Source organism: Pteronotus mesoamericanus, unplaced genomic scaffold (assembly GCF_021234165.1).
Source record: "Pteronotus mesoamericanus isolate MK-2021 breed Mesoamerican mustached bat unplaced genomic scaffold, CSHL_Meso_final contig_163, whole genome shotgun sequence".
Taxonomy (NCBI): Eukaryota; Metazoa; Chordata; class Mammalia; order Chiroptera; family Mormoopidae; genus Pteronotus; species Pteronotus mesoamericanus.
Genome location: NW_026555064.1, coordinates 18,649,963 through 18,671,788, shown reverse-complemented (window position 1 = coordinate 18,671,788; position 21,826 = coordinate 18,649,963). Strand labels below are relative to the sequence as shown.

General features: G+C 53.7%; 1 protein-coding gene across 1 annotated transcript in view; it reads left to right on the top strand.

Annotated features, from left to right (window-relative positions):
* Positions 1-4,420: 4,420 nt before the first annotated feature.
* The window catches only part of FGF2 (fibroblast growth factor 2), a 42,923-nt gene continuing 25,517 nt past the window's right edge, over positions 4,421-21,826 (top strand). The window contains 3 exon segments of the mRNA XM_054562084.1: positions 4,421-4,616; positions 4,721-4,870; positions 4,873-5,373. Coding sequence (XP_054418059.1) covers positions 4,421-4,616; positions 4,721-4,870; positions 4,873-5,373 — 847 coding nt within the window.

The following is a 21,826-nucleotide window of genomic DNA, read 5'->3' as shown; positions in this document are numbered from 1 at the left end:
CAAAGCTCAAGTGCCTGCGTTCCTACATTTCGGTGCCCACGTGTGAGTGTGGCTATAGGATGAACGCCTAGAAAAGAAGTCACCGGATTGGAAGGTGCGCCTATTGCATATTGCTTGCTACTGCCAGCCGGACCCCCGCCGGCGGGAGCGAGGGCCGGGTCCTCCTGTGCTCCAGCGCTGTGTCCTAAGCTTTCTGACTGCGGCGTTCGAGAGGTAGAACAGTGTATCTCATGCTAGGTTTCATTTGCATTTTTTACTCACATTTCATATTTATATGTGTTAAAAGATTGCTTCATTTAAATATTATGTATTTATCTATATATTATTTGTATTTCCTTCTCTATGAACTACTTGTTCTTATTCCTTTGTCCATGGATCTTTACTCACTGACACTTAAGGTCTCTTCTATATTTGGAAGAGTCACGCTGACGTCACAGATGTGGCATACTTTCCCAATGTGTCACTCCTCTCATGACTTTGTCGTGCGCAAGGGCAGCACTGGCGGTGGGTCTTTGCATTAAATTTGTGTCATTGCAGGCTTCGTCCTTACAGCTTTCCCCAAACCAAGGGGAAACCAAGCCTGGTCCAAAGGTACATCCAGGTTCCCACATCTTGCGAGGTTGCTTTAAGATGACAGTTTTTTCCCCCTCGTTTTTACAGGTTCAAAAAAAAAAAAAAAGTGCTCTGAATTGAGTCAGGACGTCCCTTTAAACTAATGTGAAAGAAGAACAGCTAGACACCAAGATTAGAATGTCTGTAATCTGTGCAGATTATGAAGATTCTAAGGAGTAACAGGACCTTCTGTGAAGGGCCGTTTTTGTAACGTGTGTCTTATTAATAACAATGCATTTGAATGGAACTGATATGTGGGAAGCTGAGCTCCTTCTTTGATTCATAGCTCTTCCCATGCAATTCTTCCTATAGCTTTGAGTTCATTTAAAAAAAAGAGAGAGAATGTCAGAATAAATATAATAATTTCTAGCACCCCTCCCTTGAAAAGGTACAAGGACAAATCTTTGCAGTTGTCTGCTGGTTCTCAGAGAAGCCCCAAAGATAGCCGAGGAATGGAACATATCATGAGGTTTTGATTTTTCTGAGCTTAGTGGTTGATCTTAGTGGTTGATCAAAATCAAGGGGGGCGTGAGGAGCTGAGTCTCTTGATCAGTCCAGTCCCACGGACGCCTGATTACGGCCAAGGACTGGAGCCCGCCTATCTGGTTAGGATGATACAATGTTTAAAAATAGAACTGCCAAATGTAACCTAATCACACCTTGGCTATTCAGGAATTTTTTGTGTTTGTTGTTTATTTGTTTTTTTAAAACCCAGGACACAAAATCAACCTAAAGCACAGAACTGTTTTCTGGAGAGGCCAGAATCTGCTACCTGAGGATGGAAGGCAAACATGCTCACTTTCACCCGCCACCGGTGGACACAACGTTGGCGGTGGCTGTCCCCCTGCGCCACTGGCCAGGGTCAGCATCATGACGACGGGAGGGCTGACAAGGCTGTTCCTGATGTGCGAGGTCTGAGAAGACAGTCACGTGTGCATTTTAGCGGGATTTCACAAGGAAATGGGTTAGGTGTGGTTTCATTAGAAGGACAGTTCACATCTGGAGTGCCAGGATCCTTGATCATAGTGTAGATGAAGAATGTGGCTTTCAAAAACAACTTTTTATAATGAAATTAATGTATGCACTCATTAAAAAAAATAATTATTCGGACCCTGGTTAGTACCACTAGGCCCAAGGATCCTGCGGTGTTTGGGGCAAACCGGCCCCTCCTGTGAGGGACCTCTTGTATTCTGTTGGAGGGACGGGACTGGTAATAAATAAGGAAACAAATAGGCAAGATATAATATTAGATGTTTGATGTTATAGTGAATAGCCAGAGGCTATTTTTATAAAATAGTTTGACCACCCAAAGCAATCACTATTACCATTTTACTCTATGTCATTCTAAGATGTGTTTGGGAATGTATATGACCAATAAGATACTCCTCTAGTTCTGTCAACCACTTCTTTCAGTTAACAACGCCCTGCAAGCAGCTCTCCACGCTACGCACCTTCCTACAAAACGGCCTCTATGGCTCCGTGGAGCACATTGGTCTGCAGGAACAGAACATGGTTTGTTCAGATTGATTTGTTCACCTTTAACTACTCACATTCTCTCTCATTTTTTCTTCATTACAATCAGTGTTGTAATGGACACCAAGGTTGTTAAATGTATCCGTCTGTGTGTTTTTCCCCCTTTAGAGTGAATTTCTTGCTCCAAAAACACTGGTTCCAATGATATTTAATTTCATAAATTAAAGGACTTGATACACACGCTTTTAAGCTGCCCCTCTAAGATGCTGCAATGATTTATTCGCTGTCCGGTAGCTCATGAAGTCTCCAGGTCACCTTGCCCTTAGGGGTGTCTCTTTTTTGCTCTCAGCTTTATGGGAGAAAAATTTTATTTTTATTTCAGAATGCATGTCTTTAGTTTTCTAAATTAAAATTTACATACCATAAAATTTACCATTTTAAAGCGTAGAGCATAATTCAGTGTTTTTTCAATAGATTCATCACTATCTAATTCCAGAGCCTTTTTTCATCTCTCACACAAATGAACAACCCACGCCCGTGAGCAGTCGCTCCCCATTTCCTTCTGCTTCCAGCCCCTGGAAACTTTTAGTCGGCTTTCGTCTCTGTGGACTTGTCTATTTTGGACATTTTGTATAAACGGACTCATACAATAATATGTGGGCTTTTCTATCTGGCTTCTTTGACTTCGCATTATGTTTCAACATTCATCCATGTTGTTGCATATACCAGTACTTCATTTCTTTTTACTGACAAAACATTCCATTCTATAAATACTACATATTGTTTATTCATTCATCAGTTGATAGACCTTTGGGTTGTTTCCACTTTGGGGTTATTATGAATAATGCTGCCATGAACATCCAGTAACATGTTTTGTGTGAACATATGTTTTCATTTCTTTTGTATATATACATAGAAATGCAACTGCTATGTCACATGGTGACTATATGTTTAATTGTTTGAGGAGTTACTAGGTTGTATGTTGAATGAACTCAAAGAGTCTGGAGGCTTTGGCCAGAAATAAGTGATAAAGATTTAGTCAAGGGTCTTGGGGTTTGCAAAACAAACACAACTAGGCCAAGCCCAGAGTATTCCAAACAAGAAAGAAAAGCTAAACGTTTTTATAGTAAATTAAAAAAATACGTTCTTGAGAAGATCGGTCCTGCGTCGTGAGCCTCCGGGCTGGTCCCAGGCGGCGACGCTGCGATGACCGGAGTGATGGCGCTCAGGTGGCCCGGACGCAGGACCGTCGCTTCCTCTTTCCTTAGCCCTCGGGGGCCCTCAGAGGGTTACCTGGGGGTCTGATGACACGGGACCGGAAAGTTCAGACGGTTAAAACGGGAACAGAATCCGTTCCCCACGCCTGGACCTGCTTGATTTTCGTAATTTAGCAGCTTGTCTACTGACTGCGTCGCAGGCCTTCACTCTCTTCCTCAATGCCGCAGGAGCGCTGAGCATTCCTTGGGAATCACCTGCAGGGATCGCCCGGAAGGGCGCTGTTTCCACGGATTTTCAGGGCAGGACACACCTGTCCGTTTTAGGGGGAGGCGGCAGAGAACACACACCAGGCCGGCGGAGAGGACGCCTGGCGCCCGAGCTCTGAAGAATCCACGCTTCCTCCGAACTAATGTCCTAGAACTGCAGCTAGAGCTAAGCCCTCTTGGAGTCCTAGGAACAAATGCACTCGTGGGTGATCTTGTGACACCAAATATGTTCCTAAATAGAGGAATTTCTGTATTCTCACCTCTTCCTAGAAGCTTTCCCTACTCCCCACCGGCCCCCAAGCCGACTCAGCCCTCGGTTGAAACCTCACTTCATTTTGCCCCCCGCCACCCCGTTCCCGGCCTTGACGCTCCCAGGCGGCGTTCGCGGTGTCCGCGGCCCCACGCGCCTCCCACCTCGCGGGGCTCCCCTGCCGCACCGGCTGCGACGCTCTGCGCGGAGTGGGCGCTCAGCGCCTCAAGTTTTACGGGCGGACGGTTTGCGAATCTGCAGCGCCTCTTCCATGCCACCGAGGGCTACCAAAGCGCGACGGACTTCAGTCCCGGAGCTCGGGATTTCCACAAAACTACCGTCTCCAAGAAATGCCCAACAACTTAGCCACGGTGAGGGCCAGTGTGGGAACACGTCGAGACAGGAACACAGTCCGGCACGATCGGGGTCTGAGGCCCGTCGTCTTCTCCCCACGTCGCCTCATTCAAGTTAGTTTGGTTGGAAGACAACCCGCTCCCCTCCTCCGGCCTCTTTCTCTCCTTTCCTTCGTAAGCGACTTCAGCTTGTGCCGTCAATTTTAACGGTGTGTGTTCTGGGTGCCCTTCTCTTTGAAGGACTCGAAATGGTCAAAACCTGCTCCGACACAGGGCCCCACCCCCCACTTGTGAGCCCTCTGCTTGTTGGAGGTGGACGGTTTCCCGGCGCTGAAACGCGGGCCCGGAGAGACCACGGCGAGCAAGCTGCGTTTAAGCTTCCGAAGGCTGAGTCACGGCCGGCCGCGCACTGCAGCTCGGCCGCGCGGAGACAGGCTGAACGCGGTGCCTTGGCGCGGGGCGGGGCTGGGCTGGGGCGCCTTCAGGGGAACCCGCCGGGGGACCCCCACGCCCGCACCTCCCCGCCCCGGGCCACGCTGGGGCCCCAGGCCGCCCTCGCGCGCCTGCGTGCTGCGGCCCGAGCGCCCGGCCCCAAAGCGCGGCGCGGGCAGGGGGCGGCGCGCGCGGAGGGCGGGGAGCTGCGCGTGGGGTGGTGGGTGCCGGGGGCGGGGATGTAGAAGTGGTGACGACGAGCCCCGGCCGTGCCAGAGCGGCGGACGCGCTTCCCGCGGCTGCACCCGGTCGGGGCCCTCCGGAGAGCGGCTGCCGCGGAGACTCCGAGCGCAGACCCGTGCTCCCGGGACACCGGCCGCCCGCGCGCCGGGGCCGCCGGGGAGGGCAGGGCCGAGCGGCGCGAGGCTGGGGGCCCGCGGGCGCGGCCGAGCGCCGCCGGGCGGGAGGCTGGGGGGCCGGGGCCGGGGCCGGGGCCGCGCCTCGGAGCGAGTCGGGGGCCGAGGCCGAGGGGCGGCGGCTCCTCGCGCGGCGCCAGGGGCTCGGGGACCCCGGCAGGGCCCCGGTGGGGCCATGGCCGCCGGGAGCATCACCACGCTGCCCGCCCTGCCGGAGGACGGCGGCAGCGGCGCCTTCCCGCCCGGCCACTTCAAGGACCCCAAGAGGCTCTACTGCAAAAACGGGGGCTTCTTCCTGCGCATCCACCCCGACGGCCGAGTGGACGGGGTCCGAGAGAAGAGCGACCCACACAGTGAGTTCTGGAGCACCCCACCTCCGTCTCCTGGGACGTCACCCCCTCTCCATTCCAGACCCCCATTTCCATCTCCTGCGACGTCACCCCCTCTCCATTCCAGCCCCCTATTTCCATCTCCGGGGCGCCCCCTCCGCTCTGTCCCAGCCTCCTCGCTCCATCTTCCCTTTCCTCGGACCCAGTGGGACTGCGGTTTCCTTTCGCGCGGCCCTCGGCGGTTTCAGGCTCCCCGCCCGCGGCCTCCTCCCCCGCGCTGCGGTGTCGGGTTGGGCGCCCCCCGGGTTTTGCGGGTGCCAGTTTCCCCGTAAACCCGTCCCCTGGGCGCGGAGCCGCAGGGTGCGCGGCTGGCTCCGGTCTCGCGGACAACCTGTCGCGTTGAGGATGCCGGCGGTGAGGAGAGGCGTGTCCCCCGCCCCAAGTTGCCACCTCTTCTTGTAGCCGCAGGCAGCCCCGCGGGGGGAGGCCCGCGGGGACGCGGCTGGGTTAGGGGTTCTTTGCTAGAAGAACACCTTCCCCAGTCGCGCCCTCAAATGCCCGTCCAGTAGGACCCGGGCCGCGGGCACGCAGCTCTCCCCAGCCATTTCTCTCCCCCGTCCTCGAATTACCCAAAAGCTAAAAAAAGAAAAAAAAAGGGGGGGGGGGGACTCTGTGAATAAGATGCGACAGATCTCTGTTTCAATAGTGAGGAAACTGGAAGGACTTTGACCCCCCCCATCTGCAGCGACCAGCTTTGAGCCCTTGAGCCGGCCCCTCCCTGAAGCGATAGCCTCTGGCTTGCTTCGGGGTGGAGGGGCGCTTGAGAAGTTCGGTAACGTGCGGAGTCGACTCCGTTTGCCAGTCTACACACACTTCTGTTTTCTGCAAAAATCGTCTGTTAGTGGTTACAGAAATAACACTGCCGAAGTGATTGGTGGTCAGGCTGCGGGGGATCCACCTGGAGGGTTCGTTACCAGGCCCGGCTCCCCAGGCGCCGACTGCCGAGTTCTGGAGGGGCCTGATCATGTGCACGTGTGGAGAGTTCCCCGGGGGATGCTGGCCTGAGCCGCTTGGTCTACAGCAAAGCGGAAGAAGAGTGAAGGAACCGGGCGATGGACACCGCCACTGGGGTTTGAAGAGAGAGAAGTAGGGTCAGGAGGTATTTTAACTGTGATGGGTAGGTGCAGGTAACACGCCTGTGTTAAAAAGCTGTGAATTCCAAGCCCTGGCCAGGCATCTGAGTTTGTTAGGCCACCGTCCCACCAAGGCCGCCTGTTCGACCTATGGCCAGGACACATTGAAAAACAACCAGTGAATGTGTAAATATATAAAGTAGAACAACAAAGCGATGTTTAAAAAAGATCGTATTTATGTGTTCCTTCCCTCGGGGGTTTCAGGCAGCGAATGTAATCACCTGCTTACCCAAGGAAAGGCCAGCTAACCTCTCTGCCTCAGAAAGCTAGTGAATGCCACACCCTGGATGAGGGGAGGAAGCGCAGGAGGCTCTGCCACCAAACCTGGTTGAGAAAGGACAGGGAAATGCGCTTTTATAGTAGTTGTGTCTGTACGAATTCCAAAGTACCCATGAGCAAAAGATGGAGGTCTTTAGTGGTTTTTTTTTTTTTTTCCCCAGGCCTGCCATAATTTAAACCCTTTATCAGCCTCTTGCATTATCCAGTCAAACTGAAAAGATGCTTGTTAGCCAGTGCACGGGTTAGTGCTGTTTCTCTTCTCTGTTGACATGTGTGTTTGCAGCCAGTTCTGCAGTTTTCTGCGGGGCTGGCTCGGCAGACGAGGCTGAGGCACATGCATGTCCTAGCCAGTGTACGTCGTCCAGCACCAGGACCTTTGTGATGAAACAGGAGCCCCTTCTCTGACTAGAGAGACAGAAGAAGTCTCCGCCAGATGAGGTTCACGTCGGGGCTTCTCCTGGCTCCTTTCTTTCCCTTAGACGCTTTACTAGTTGCTGTGAATCAGCTTTTCCTTTGGGTGTCGGATGCCCTGCTTGCAGTAGCGTAACCTGACAGGGGCTGATGAGCGAGGCTCCTTCCGAATCGCATGCCACGGTGCAGCCCTTCTAAAAGCCGCCCTAAACCTTCCTTCCCAACTCTGCGCTGGGCTGTCATTTTTTAATCTTATTTTAACTCAGTGGTTCTCAGATGGGGATGATTTTGCCCCCAAAGAATATTTGGCAATGCTTGGAGACAGTTTTGGTCCTGGCACCCTGAAGGGTCCTACTGACATCTTGCAGGTGAGGCCGGGATGCTGTTGGATATCCCGCGATGCACAGCACAACATTTTCTGACCCACAGGGTCATAGTGCCAGGTTGAGAAACCCGGCCCACCGGATAACTAGCTAAAGATAAACGGAAAAAGCAAAGAGTACATCCAGGTGTGTGGAGAGTGCTGATTTTTAAAAAATTGCCTTTTATTAGGCAATAGACTGACAAGAATACAAACCTAAAAATGATGTCTTTAGGCCACTCCTATGTAGCCAACATGGGCATAAATTTAAGCTCCGTCTACTTTGCTGGCATGTCGCAGGCATGCCAATAGTTGACCCAACCAAGAAGAAACCGATGGGAAGACACAGGCAAAGCCTGAGTGTGGATGTGCCACAACATTCTCGCAGCCACCGCTCCAGGCCCCAGAAGAAACACAGCAGAAGAGCGTGCGTGGAGGAATCTTAGTGGTTGCCACGGTTTCCCATTGGTTGTAGCGCCGGTGTCCAGACATGTTTGAAAAGTTGAAAAAACCCATGGATAGCCCATTCCCCGCACTGTTTTATCCTGTTCACCCGCAAGCCTGTTGTGGGAGGTTGAGTCCTCAGGTGGCAAAGCTTTCTGTCCTGATGGTTCTAACACGCAAACCCCTCTGAAAGGCAGCGGCAGCTTTTGTCGGATGTTAACACGCAGTGCGGCTTCAGTGGCGCTGCAGCTTCTTCCGCAGAAGCTGACCGGAGGGACCGGAATTTCGGAGGCGCTTTGAAAATGGACCTCTGTGTGGGGAGGTGTGGTGGTGAGGCTCAGGCACTGAAGGGGAGACCGGGCAGGGGACAGAGGTGGACCTGGGGGGCAGCTGGAAGGTGCCGGCACCCAGCTTCTCCCACCTCTGTGCCTGCAGCTCACCTTCGCCTCACACCTGGGTGTCTGCTTGCATTGTTTCGCTCTAAAGGGCCCACATTTCTGCCCTTTCTCCTTGTCCTGGGAGAACCTTCCCTTGCCGTGAGGGCCGGGGTGGCGGCGAGCTGTGGTGACAGTCTGCTCCCCCGTGCGGGCCCCATGCCTGCCTTCCTTGGGCGTGCTGGGTCCTTTGATGGGCCTCCTCCACACGTCCACGGGGCGTGGGAGGGGAAGCGTGTTTTCGACAGCAGCGAACCTGGTGAAGGCATTTGGGAGAGTGTGTGGTGGCGGAATGTGAGCTGCGTGTCGCTGCGCCCCGTTTGGCAGCAAATGTGTTCCGGACGCTCCCATGGAGGACAGGTGGAGGCAGTTGGACGTGCGGGTCTGCCCTCGGGCTTCTCCCAGGTGGGGCTTCCGTTGCTGCTCCCTCTGCCTCAAGGCCCCCGAGGAGCCGCAACCCCCCCTCCCATGGACCAGGATGGTTCGGGCCTGACGCCCTGCCCGCACTTGGCCTTGCAGCCCTGACCATGATACGCACGGGGGCTTGTGGCTTTTAGAGGGAGTCTCAGACTGTCTGGCTCACCGATGTCATTTTGTAGAAGAGGATGTTGAGGTTCACCTGCCGGCTTCTTCTGTGAGCCTCTGAGCAAGCTGCTTGCCCACCCATGCCTGGCCCCTGGCCCCGCCTGCCCCGCCTCATCGCTGTCTTCCATTCTGCCCAAGTGAGCGCCTCTGGGCCCCTTCTCCAGGGTCCTCCGTTTCCGGTGCCAGCAGGGCAGCCCTGCTCCCTGGTCTACAGGTCGCCTCCAGGTGTACTTCTGGGCCAGCAGATAAAACTTTTGTCCCTGCTCTGCCTTTCTGTCAGTGGAACCGTTGAGCGAACGACACTATATTCTGTCCCCTCACCTTTTTGGCTCATATCTGACAAGGGGTTCTCACTGATTTGCCTTAATCAACCCGGTATTTACTGTAGTGCTGTTTGTCAGCAGTAAACAAATGAACTAAGACTCTCATAGTTCATTTAATGGCCATCATGTAATCGGTGCAGCAGTGAAAGGACAATTCACTGAGTCATAGATATTACCACACCTTGGGAGCCTTGGATGATGAGGTGATGCCAAGTGACTTCAGCCTAGAAGCAGCAGCACCCCCTTGTGACATGCCCTGTGGGCCCTCGCTGTGTTTGGAGTGTGGCCATTACGTAATCCGGCTTTGACAGTGCTGTGTAACCACTGGCTTCTATGTCTTCGCATTTCGATTTATGATACCCCTTTAAGTGGATGGCCGGGGTCTGGAGCTTAATTCGAAAATAAAATGTTGCAGATGTAATAATCAAAACAAGAACCATCCTTTGTACATTATAATTGTAAAATTGGCCTCATCCGTGTCCACATCGATTCTCAGAAATCACCATCGGCAGCACTAGAAAAGGTGGTGTAAGGTCTCCCTCGCACTGTGAGAACCGTGCCTGACGAACCACCGCAGGACGGTGACGGCACAGGGGCCGCGGCCTGTGCGTGCCTCTCCCGAGGCGGCGCTCGCGGCTGCTCCGCTCGCCCTGCTGGGGCCTCTCTGCCGCCAGCGGCCAGGCCGCGTGAGAAGGCTCACCCGGCAAGAGGCGGATCCCGGCTGTCAGGCCCAAACCGGAAACTCACGACATATTCTGTCCAAGCAGCTCTATTTTGTTCTGTTTTGTTGTTGAGCTTGTCCTTTTTTGCACTCGAAAGTCGAGGTTCTGGTCTTGGTCTTAAACTGTATGTCGTCAGTGCTCTTAATATTTAACGCTGGGTGGTTTGGAAGATCATTTGGAATAACAGTTGTCCATGCAGAATCTCATCGTAAATGCAGAATTGCGTTGCGTCGATAGGAAGTGCTGCTGTGGCATCGTGACTTTCTGTCCCTTGCTGTGTTTGTGAGGTTAGCTGCTGCTTCCTCTCTCCCTCTCAGACTCTCCCTCTAAGCCCGGTGATTTACAGCCACAGGAACGTGGGAGAGGACTCCACAGCCGTGACTCCCGGCCATGCTCACCCACGGAGCCGTGGACTGCCGGTCTTAGAGGCCAGACTAGCCTCTTCGAGATGCCTGAGGGATATTTTTAGTTTGAGGAAATTTGGGGGGGCTGGAGGCAACAGACAGCATTTAAAATTCAGTGTTTAATTTATGTCTCATCCCATCTGTCACTCTTCCTGCAGAGGGTGGCTTTTGAGTTGATCAGTGTATCCTTAATGCTTACTCATTCATTTACAGAAATCCGGGGGGTGTGTGTTTGCGTTTTCAAAGGGCTATTTACTTCCCCATAATGACATACCTTGTAAACTAAATTATCCCACAGAACTCTCAAATGAAAGGTTCACAGATTTTTAAGGTATTCTGGAGATCAAAACATGAAGAGGAGGTATATGAATATTGTTATGTTCCAGGTACAATTGAATTGTTGAAAGGCATCTTCCTGGTTTAAGTTATAATTAAGCCATACATTAATGTATCATTAAAATTTATAATTAAGCAATAACTCAAATTAGCCAAGAAAGAAGTGGGTTTTTAAAAAGGGACTTTGTATAGAGTAGTCAAGATCTGGCTAGATCCTGGAAGTGGGTTTTTCTGTGTTCATAATGCTGGCATCTTATGGTAGGAACTACGACTTTCCTGTGTAAATAACATCATGAAAGGCTTGTGCCTTCTGCGCAGGGCGAGCTCGCCGATGTCAGCGCAGGAGGAATGCGCTGCGCAGCGTGCTGTGTGTTGTGTGTGGCTGGGGGTGCTTGTCGCTCTCCTGGTGCAGCGCACAGGCGTTGATCGAGGCGTGTGGCCCCTCCTAACGAAGGTGATTGTATGCAAAGCAGCTGTATTTGCAAAATATTTGGGCATCTCAGAGGCTGGCGCTTTGCCTTTCTTAGGGGTAATTTATGGAACGAGGAATCATTTTCCAGGATAGTTTAAAGCTCTCCTGAGGAATTCTGTTTTCTTTTAAGAGCACGTGAGCGATTGGTCATGTCCTATGCGACGTGAAGGTCCCCAGGTAAGCACGTGTTGTTCATTCACACTTTCTTTGTGGCACGTCTCCTGGAGTCCTCTACTCTGCTCTTCAGGTTCACCTGCTGTTCTCTTTTTAACTCTGGCATCTACTTAAATCATTCTGGGCCCTGGTGTGTGCCCAGTTTGTCACCTTCGTTCTGACATTTGGCTCTACTGTTTGCCCGTCTTCGAGAATCCCCTGGCTCCCTCATGCCCCGTCGCCCTGGTCTTCTGCCCCCCCCCCCCCCCCCGCACCCAACCTGTCTTTCCTTCTGGCCTCTCCGGCTTTCGGTGTTCGTCTTCCCTGTTCCCTACAGCTGGGGCCATGCCTCTGCTCTCCTGCGGACTCTGCCCCTTCAGCGGATCCCCTCTGGTCTCTGTCTCCGGTTTCCCATCTGGGTCAGCGCCGAGTCTCCCACTGCATCAGGGACCGGTAAACCATCACGGCCCCAACTCAACACGCATAAAACAGAACATCACGTTTGAAAACTCGCACCCTTCTTACCAACTTTCTGTCTGTTGTGAAATTCTTCTAGCCCCCAAAGCTCCACCCCTCGGAGCCTTCCCTGCCTCAGTGGTTTTCCTTTGCCCTGCCTCTTGAGGTCCCCTGCGCTTTGCTCCCTGAGGGCTAGCCTCTGCCTGCCTCGCCTGCCCGATCCTGTCTCCTGTTTACTGCCCCCGCCCCTGCCATGCCTCCAGCACCCAGGGCTTCAGAGCTGCCTCAGAACCATCGCCGTGACGATCACAGGCCTTCCCTCGTGTGACCCTGGGTTTTGGAAAAACCCTATTTCTTACCAGTCCTTTTCTCACACCTTCCTCCCTCTCCTCCCATCTCCAGGAAGAGGTTTCAGAGCCAGCTCCAGAGTCTTTTCTGGGGTGACCCGCTCCCTGAGCTCCGCAGGGAGAGCCCACTGTTTCCATCTCTGTTTATCCCATAGCCCTCGGCACCTGTTCTCCCGCCGGACTTGATGCTTTTGTTGTCCTGGCACTGGGGACAGTGGGCAGGGGCCGGGTCAGAATTTTGGTATCTGTCCTCAGGCACTGTGGCCACTCAAAGATGGCCTCAGTTCCACCTGTCCCACCGAAGGAGCCAGTGTCCCCGCGTCCTTCCCGACACCTCCTCACTCCTCCTTCCCTCTGAGCCTTCGGCCGCGGCCCTTTCCTCCGGCTCCAAAGTCCCCTCCCTCCTCGGCCCGCCCGTCAGCCCCCAAGGTGCCGTGGGCCCGTCTGTCCTGTGTGCTGCCTGAAGATGCTGTCTGAGTGCTTGATGGAGTTTCATTGCCTGTCCCCATATGGTACTGAAATGCTTAGTTGTAAGGATCTTTTTTAAAAAGAAAGTCAAACAGCATCCCTTTGCAGCCCTTTCCTTTTCTGCTCTGAGATGAAATAACTTGTCCTGTGCTCCGCTGCTGAATGAAGGACCTGGCGGAGGCCCCCGGGGGCTTCAGTCTCTCTGTTTGTCCGGTGAGCCAGAACCATAAGGTAGCAAGCGTAAGTACTTCAGCAGGAGGCATGCAGAATGGATACGTGGGCTGTGGTATCATGGCAGTTCTTTCCACTGCCCCCTTGAAGCAGTAAAGGTAAAGCTTCATCATCTGTTAGGATTCCTTTTTATTGTGGAAGGTGTCCTTTTCAGCTACTGAATAACATCAGTGCTGCTTCTAACCAGTTCGAGAACGAGAAATAATCCTCTAATTCAGGAATGATGATGTAAGAATTAATACTTGAATCAAGCACTTGAATCTGTAAATCTCTCTCAAGTCTAAAACCAGTGAATCATCTGACAAATTAGGGTTAAGAGCTGTCTGGGACCTTTGTTAGTATCCCTTTTGGCGATGAGGAGGAGCACAAATCATTTCACCCTAAAACTTTCAGACGTATGAGCCAGCCAGTATTCATCACAACAATCTGAAAACTCTTAAAAGGACAGAAATTGTGTGACAAAGTGAGTCATAATCTTTGTGCTGTGATGTCTGCAAGGGCTGGTGGGAGAGGTCGCCGAATGATTCCCCTCTGAGCTGAATCATTTTGCAAACAGAAAACAATTTCGTAGGTGTTTAGGTGGTCATTACACACATAGGGAAGGAAGAAAGGCACAGAGTCACATAATACCTTCATTTTAAAAATCACTTTTTTGTCATGTGTCACTTGCTGAACAGTCTGTGTTTTTAATTAGAAATGAAATTAATCTCTCTACTCACTGATAGCATATACCTTCAACACCTGCTACACCTCGTGTGTGTGTGTGTGTGTGTGTGTGTGTTTAAACTGATTTTATTACTTTCTGGCCTAAGATTTTTTTTTTATCCTCCCGTGTCAGCTGACCTTTCTCCTCACAGCTAATTCTAGCCTTGGCTCGTGTGAAGGGGGTGCGTGCGTGCGCGTTGCGGGGAGTGTCCCGTGCCCACTGGCTGCACGGCTACTCGGACTGGATGGGACGCAAGGCAGGAAGGTCCCTTGCATCCTGGACACTCTGATTCTGGGATGGGGTGATCTTGCCTTTTGCATAGTTCATCCTCCTTTGTTACTTTTCATCGCATTAGAGACAGCTGTCTGGAGAGCCTTTCTCCGAGTCAAATTTAATCTTTAAATGTAAGATTGATTAACCTTATTTCCTTATCCTCTTTGGGATAAGACATTTGTCAAGAAAAAAAAAAAAGATGTGAGAAGAGAAATATTCTATTTTGAGTGTGTTTCCAAGTTTTGGAAGTTTTCGCATGCTTACATTTATACATTATTCTAAACTCAGCAATTCCGTGACGGGAGCATCGTGCGGGTGGAATTGGGAAGACAGCCTTGCTGACCAGCTTCCTAGAGGATTAGCAGCCATCGGTCTGGAGGGCGTACGCAGCGGGGGCCACTTTAAGAAATGATGAGTTACAGCAGCACCTTCCTCTGTTACAGGATGGGGCGTAGGTCACTTGGGGAGGCGGGGTTTTCAAGCCGGGAAGCGGTCATGGGTTCTGTTCAGCTGGACACCTGGGGAGGCTGGCATAGCGACTAGCAAAGTCCCTGTCCCCAGCAGTAGGAGAAAGGCCAGCTGTTTGGCCTTCACCGCTGTATTCCTAGGACTTGAGTGTTGACTGAGTAGTGAAGGAAGGAAGGAAGGAAGGAAGGAAGGAAGGAAGGAAGGAAATACTTGAAAACATGCTGTAAGTCAGCCTTACAGATGTGTTCACTCTTGATTACAAATGTGTGAAACAAGTGTCATCATCCTCATCTTGCCAACACGAATGCAGTTTTTGCTATTGGCTTTTCAGGACGCCACCTCTGTGACAGCAGGTGATGGTAAATTGTGCCTTCGGACTTCTTAGTGTTTAAATACCGGTTCATGGCCAGGGTTCCAGAGCGACAGTGGAGCAGAAATTTGAACAGAAACAGTGATTTAAAAAATAATTCAAGCTCCCCTCAGAGGCTTTGCCATCTTTTCTCCCACTCTATTACATTCTTTTTTTTTTTTTTTTTTTTTTAAACTGAGAAAATATTTCATTGGGGATCTTCACCGGGGAGGAGCAGGTCCGTGGACCAGCTGTCTGGAGACACTGCCTGGGGCCGTGACTGGACAGACGCCTGTCCGCACCGTGGCCTGTGATTTGACTTTTAGGGGCCGGTATTAGTCAGGGCTCTCCAGAGATAGGCGCGGGCGCGGGGGCGGGGAAGGGAGAGATTTATTTTAAGGCGTTGGCTTCTGCGACTTGGAGGCTGGCAACCCATCAGTCCCAGAGAAGAGCCGAGGCTGCGGCCCAAGCCAAGAGGCCACCCGCTGGCAGGGTCTCTTCTCGCTCAGGGGAGGTCGGCCTCCGTCCGCTCAAGCCTCCCAGACATGGTGCGGCCCACCCACGCCGCGGCGGGCGGGCGCCTCCCTCGGAGTCTGCTGACCTAAATGCTCATCTCACCCCAAAATGCCTCCAGAGAGCCATCCGGAGGGACGCTCGACCCCACATCTGGGCGCCGTGCCTCCACTAAGTCGACAAATAAAACGAACAGTTGCAGGCACCTGTTGGCATAAATTGGGGACTGGCCTGAGGGTCCAAATGTGGCTTGGACAGGACCAACTTACAGCAGCTGTGTCCCAAGGACGCGGGCCAGAGCGCTCCCGATAGAGGCACTGGGGCGGCCCCCCGTTTAGCCGGAGGGGCTAGTCTTGCCTCGGTCCCCAGGTGCCCCCCCAGGCCCTGGTGCTTGCCAGGGGACAAAGCGTTGGGCCCCTGCCTCTCGCCCTGTAATGGAGATACCGTTGACACGCAGCGTTGTCCTGGTCTCAGGCGCGCCCTGTGGCGACGGACGGTCGTACGTGCTGTGGAATGGCCGCCACAGTGAGTGTAGCTGACGCCCTCGAGTCCCAGAGTCCCAGAGGCCCACATTTTCTGTCCTTACGGTGAGAACGTCGCACGCCTCCCCTCTCGGCGACCTCGGGGGCGCAGCGCACCGTGGGGCCGACTGTGGTCACCAAGCTGCCTCTCGTGTCCCGGGACTCCCTCATCTCGTCACCGACGTTGGCACCGTTGCCGCCCTTCCCCCCACTGCCCCCGCCTTTGGCGACCACCAGCCCGTTCGCTGTGTCTGAGTTTGTTTTTAAGTAGATTCCACGGATGAGCGTGTGTCTTTTCTCTCTGACCGACATTGCTGAGCGTAACTCCCTTGAGGCCATTCGTGGCGTCTCCAGGGGCCGGGGCTCCCTCCTTCCAGGGCTGAGTGACACTCCGCTGGGTGCAGGCGCCTCCAACTCTGCGTCCGGCTGCCCGCGGTGGCGCTCGGGCCGCCCCGCGAGGCCGTGATCGGTGCTGCCATGAGCACGCAGGTGCCCGTGTCCTCCTGAGGGGCCACTGGGTCCCCTTTGGACTGACGCCGGAAGTGGGACAGCTGGGCCACGTGGTAGTTTTATTTTTAGTGTTTTGAGGAACCTCCTCCACTCTGTTTTTCATTAGCTTCTTTCTCCTGGTTCTTTTCCTTCCCCTGACATATGTGGGTTGGTTTGGCTTCTTTAGGATTTTTGGAAACGAGCGTCATGGTCCTGTTCCAGAAGAAAGGACACTGTTAGATTAGACGCACACACAGAAACGACTCTGACCAAGAGTGCAGAGCGGCTTACACGTGCGGATGTGTCCGATCGCCCGCGGTCCTGGGAAGGCCACCGCTGTCTCTGGTCCCTGCCGGTGGCCACCTGCCCCGAAGGCCTCCTGTCCTTTTCCTCGCAGAGCTGCACCAGGCCTGGGAGCCCGACGCTGGGGCCGCCTAGGGGTGTCGAGGCCGCGCCTGGCTCCGTAGAGAGGCTGGTTTGCTTTTGAGCCACATTCTGGCCTGTGATCAGAAATGCCGGCAGTTCTGTCCAAGCGTCACCCTCTTTCTCTGGGCAGGAGAAATGTCGCTGATGGAACCAGCACTAGCAGGGCCAGAGGCACTTCTGCGGTGGGCTGTCTGAGCCTTCTGGCGACAGAAGGAAGGGAAGGTGGCTAGCAGATGCCAGCCCATCTTCCAAATCTGCGGCGGGCACTGCTGGGCCTGAGCTGGGCTGTGGGGGTGCGGGGTTCGGGTCGGGGCACGCACCGCAGGTGTCCCAGACCTGTACCCTGGACGCTCGGGTCTCGACGAAGGCTCCCCACGCCCTGCAGGGCGGGGCCGGACCCCGGTCGGAGCGCTCGTCAGGAAGAAGGGGCCCCCCGTAGGGGTGGCAGTGCACTGAGGTGGCCGGCAGCCCTTAGCAGCTGGGTGTTGCGAGGGGAAAACCTCATGGGATAGGGAACCAAAGGTGCTGGAACCCATGGTCTAGAAAACATCCTCCTGGTTTAAAAGTTCTTTCCAGGCATCTGAAGAAATGCGGTTTAGGAAGTAATCCCTTATAATGCCCAGAGGGAAGAAGGTGCGCAGACCCAGAATAATCTTGTCACGTGAAAATCCCCCTTCTCTCTGGGAGATAGGCAGGAGAATACTTGAGCAATTCTTGGGGAAAATAGGTTATGCCAGTAAAAAGTTGTGTGTTAAGCAAAAGGAGTCTGTTTGTTTCTGGTCTTGGAACAATTTACATGAGAGGCCCAGACCCCCTTCCAGGCCTGAGAAGCGAGACTTCAGGTCACAGCTGCACAACTGTGTCCCTCTTGGGGCCTGAAGCCTTCCCCCTAATTAATGAACGGCTGACAGCGGTGGACACGTTTTTGGGGCTGGGTTCTCTTCTGCCATGGCCTCCTGTGTGGCCTTTGGAGGAAGCAGCTAGAATAAGTGAAGCCGGGAGCAGTGAGGCCCGGGAGGCGGAAGGCAGAGGAGGAGAAGGAAGAGGGAGAAGCAACCAGGCCCACACTCCAGGGCGCAGGGCCGACTCGGGGAAGCGGGCGTGCGCACTCAGTTGAGCTCCTGAGTGGCTGGTTGTGTGGGGCGCTTGGCTCCGCCCTCAGGAAAGTGCCTCCAAATCTGGCGGAGCAAAAGAAAACACCCTGAGGAGCTTCCATGGCCTGGGGGTAGGAAAGAAATCCAATAATTATTCAATAATTGTGATTTTAGGCTCCTTTTTGGGGCAGGAAGTATGAATACTAGAGCCAGAAGCTATTTGCTTTACTGCTTGTGCACTTCGGCGACATTTCTGTAATATTCTAATTTATAGCAATGAACTCTTTGTCCTCTTATTAGAAGGAAGAAGAAGACAGTATGAGACAATTTTCTTTGGGAAGAAAAGACCTCTTGTTGGCATTTTCATCCATTCCCCTGCCTTCCCCCACCCTGTCCATCCACACAAAACTCGCTGCTGGGAGCGAGGCACAGTTTCAACATTGGTTCAGCCCCTGTTCCTTGGAGAATGGCACAGGAGGAAGTGACAGCGTGACATGCTGCACATGCTTCTGTGCGGTTCAGTGCCCAGAGGGGAGGGTGAGGACGGCTGATCTGTGACCCTGGGTCCCGCGTGACCGCGGGCAAAGCCGCTTGCCAACATGGCGCTGTGCTTCCTGGCCTTCAACCGAGAGGCCCGGACTAGGTGGCTCCTCAGAGCCAGATTCTAAGGATATTTGAATCCAGGTCTGCTGGAGGGTCCAAGAATGAGTTTGGGGGACCAGCTGATAACGGGAGTAGTCAGAAGTAGGCGTGGCCCCGGGAAGAGAGTGTGCACCCAGAAGAGAGGGTGCTCCGCGCCGGGCCTGGCCCCGGGGGCGGCCAGGGCCACCCCGAAGCCATGGCACGGAGGCCGGTCTCCCTTAGCCGGCGCGCCCCCAGTGCGGCTCTCGGAGACACGGCTGGCATCCGAGGTGAGGGACAGGCCGCCTAAATTGGGCCTGTGGTTGCGTCCTTCCCTGGAATGTGTAGAACAGCTGTTCTTGACATTAGAGGAAAAATGCAGAACTGGACTCGGGGGGCATTCCTTCTGGCCCTGGCCCCGCCCTCGGCCTCTTTCTTTCCACTCTACTGCTAAGGTCATTCTTGTGGTCTCGTCTTTCACATTCATGCAGGCGACAGGCTGACCTGGGTTTGTGGCTCACCTGTGCCTTTCTAGTTGTAGGGTCTTGGGTAAGTTCCTTCATTTCTTGAAGTGCTAGTTCCCTAGTGATAGCTGTGGTGCTCGCGTTGTCGTAAGTGCTAACAGAGACTAACGCAGGCGGAGCACCTGGTGCAGTGCTGCCTGGCGGCAGCCCTCACCAGCTGTGAGCTGTTGCTGCTGCGTGCCTCACCTGACCTCCAGGGCGGCGGTTACGTTATGAAATGAACATCTCACGACGTAACAGCCCGACCTAGCCATGTGGTTCTTTCTCCTGAATCCGCGGATTGACGGGTTCAGCTGGAAGCTCTTCTGCTAAGAGCCTGGGATTTCTCACGCAGCTGCAGACAAATGGCGGCTGGGACAGGGATGTCTCAAGGGGCTTTCGTACCTGTCTGCCACATAGCAGGGGTAAGTGGGGGCCTGAGAAGGTCATTTCCATGCAGTCTCTGCACGAGACTGGCTGGGGCCTCTTCCAGAGCGGCTGGATCTCAAGAACAACGGTCTCGAGAACGCCAGCTCCGGCGTCGAAGCGCCGTTTACACCGTGTTTGCTAAATGTCCCGTTGACCAGATTCGGTCAACACAGCCCCAGACTGGAGTCACTACGGGAGGGGCTACACGAGGTATGACTGTCAAGAGGTGTGGTTCATTGGAGCCACCAAAATAAGTCTACCACATCCAGTTTCCCAGTCTCTCCTGTCTGGAAAATACATGTGGACGGCGCTCTGTGAGCTTGCAATCTCCTAACCGCACTTCAGACAAATGAGCAATTTGTCGTTCTCTTCGATGAGCGTGGAGCTGGTGCCGGCTCATAGATCAGTTGTTCTCATTCTATCAGCTTTCGCCCCAGGTTATCCCATATCAGTTTTCATATTTCTAAGTGGAAAACGTAAACACCACTCATTTCCCTCTTCTGGTTTTTCTCCCCCAAAATCCCGTCTTCATGAGACCCTGGCGTTTATTGCTTCGTTGTCCCCCCCATCACGGCCACCGTCAGCGTCCACATCCTTACCGTCTGACACACGAGCACCTGCAAAATCCCTGATGCTTTGCTTCTTGAGACCCTGCAGCCCATTTATAGTTCTCGCGGCATGGAAACTAACCTTCCTGTGGGGTTTTCTGCGGCTTTTCTTTATGAGCCCACTCCAGTGGTCAGGCTTTTTTTTTTCTTAATACTGTTGTACGTCACCTGCCTCCCCCGCCCCCCGAGTCGGAGCAGGAGGAGGGAAGGCACCTGACGAGAGTCTCAGTCCGGCCACATTACAAATATCTTGGAGCACAGAGCGGGTAGGGGAGGCTGGGCAGAAACCTCAAAGACGATGTAAAGCGGATGGGTCTTTGGGGGGGAGTGGTTTACAAATTAGATCCCCTTTAATGGAATCTCTTAATTTAAAAAAACCTTGACCCGTCTTTCGCTTAGTGTGCAGCTCCTGGCTCCATTGTGGGGCACACCCACCCGGCCTGGTTTCTCCGGTATCAGGGGTACCGGGTTGGGCACACAGGGACCACCTCCCGAGTGTTCGTTGGCTGAAGGATAGAAGCAAAACTGAAGTTAAATTCATGCTTCTTTATAAACTAAAACGGACAGCGTCAACAGAGTCAAATAAAAGGATGTATGTGCTTGTGCATTAAATGGAGAGAGATGCAGAACGCAGCTTTCTGACTTATCCTCACCATTAAAAACAGACATTTGTTAAGCACTCAGCCGTGTGTGGGAGGAGTGAAGCCTTAGCCAGTCCTGCCGCACGCCAGGGGACTTACACAGAACACGTCGGGGACTTGGGAGGGAAAGCTGTTATATTTCTTTTTAGACGTGTGAGTCTTTTGGCTCAGATCGCATTTTAAAACAGGGCACTGACAGACTTGCCTCCTGTCCCTCTGGGGAGACAGCAGGTTAAACTGCCGGCCACAGAAGCATGAACTCAGAAGTCGCCCGGCGCAGCCCGCCGCTCATAGGCACGCTGTCGATGCTGTTTGTTTCCACTCGGAAGACACGGCGTTGTTGGGAGGCCAGTGAGGGCGTTCAGCCTCAGTCTTCGGGGTGCTGCTTAGGGAAGGGGCAGGCAGGTGTGTCTGAAGGATCTCCCCCCGCCCCAGCTTCTAGCCTCAGATTCAAGTACCCTGTTGTAAAGAGCTCCAAGCCCGGGGCCCACGTTAACTGGGGCTTTGCGGCAGCTGCGCTCTTGGGCTGAGCTGTGACCTTGTCTCACTGCCACCTTGTGTCGTCCCTGTGGGCTCCCAGCACAGCTGGGCAGGGTCTCTGTTTCTCACTGGTGGCTGGGAGGCAGGGCGCTGGTTCTAGCCCCCGGAGCCCGGCCGGCTCTGCTGTGCAGGGTGCCGGGAGAATTTTCCTTGGGAGGGCCTCCTCCGAAGTCTTGGAGATGCGCCTGGAGCTCTTGGCTGGAACCGGAGTTTTCCAGAGCGGAGGCTGCAGCAATGCTCGTCATTGATTGAGGGACGTGCTGCCTGGCTATTTTCATCAGAGCCAAATAAAAAACACTCTTGTCTTACGCCGGCTTTGAAAGGTGTTTTCCTAATGATTTTCCCTTTTCCCAGTCAAATCGAGTGAGTGTGGGAGAGTGCAGTTCAATGGCTGGAACACCCAGGGCCGCCGCCCTCCCCGCCCGCCCCTCCCGCCCCTCCCGCCCCTCCCGCCCCTCCCGCCCCTCCTGCCCCTCCTGCCCCTCCTGCCCAGCCCTGCTTTTGCCCCTGAAGCCCCTCCTTTCCCCTTCCTGGGCACACACTTGCTGCTCTGTTTTCTGTTCTGGAGCTGCCTGAATTGTGTGATTTTTGTAGATGAATGTGAACTTCTCAATCCAGAGGGAAGTGCCGGGAACACAAACAGCCGGGCGCGTTGGCATCCGCCCCCGGGCTTCGGC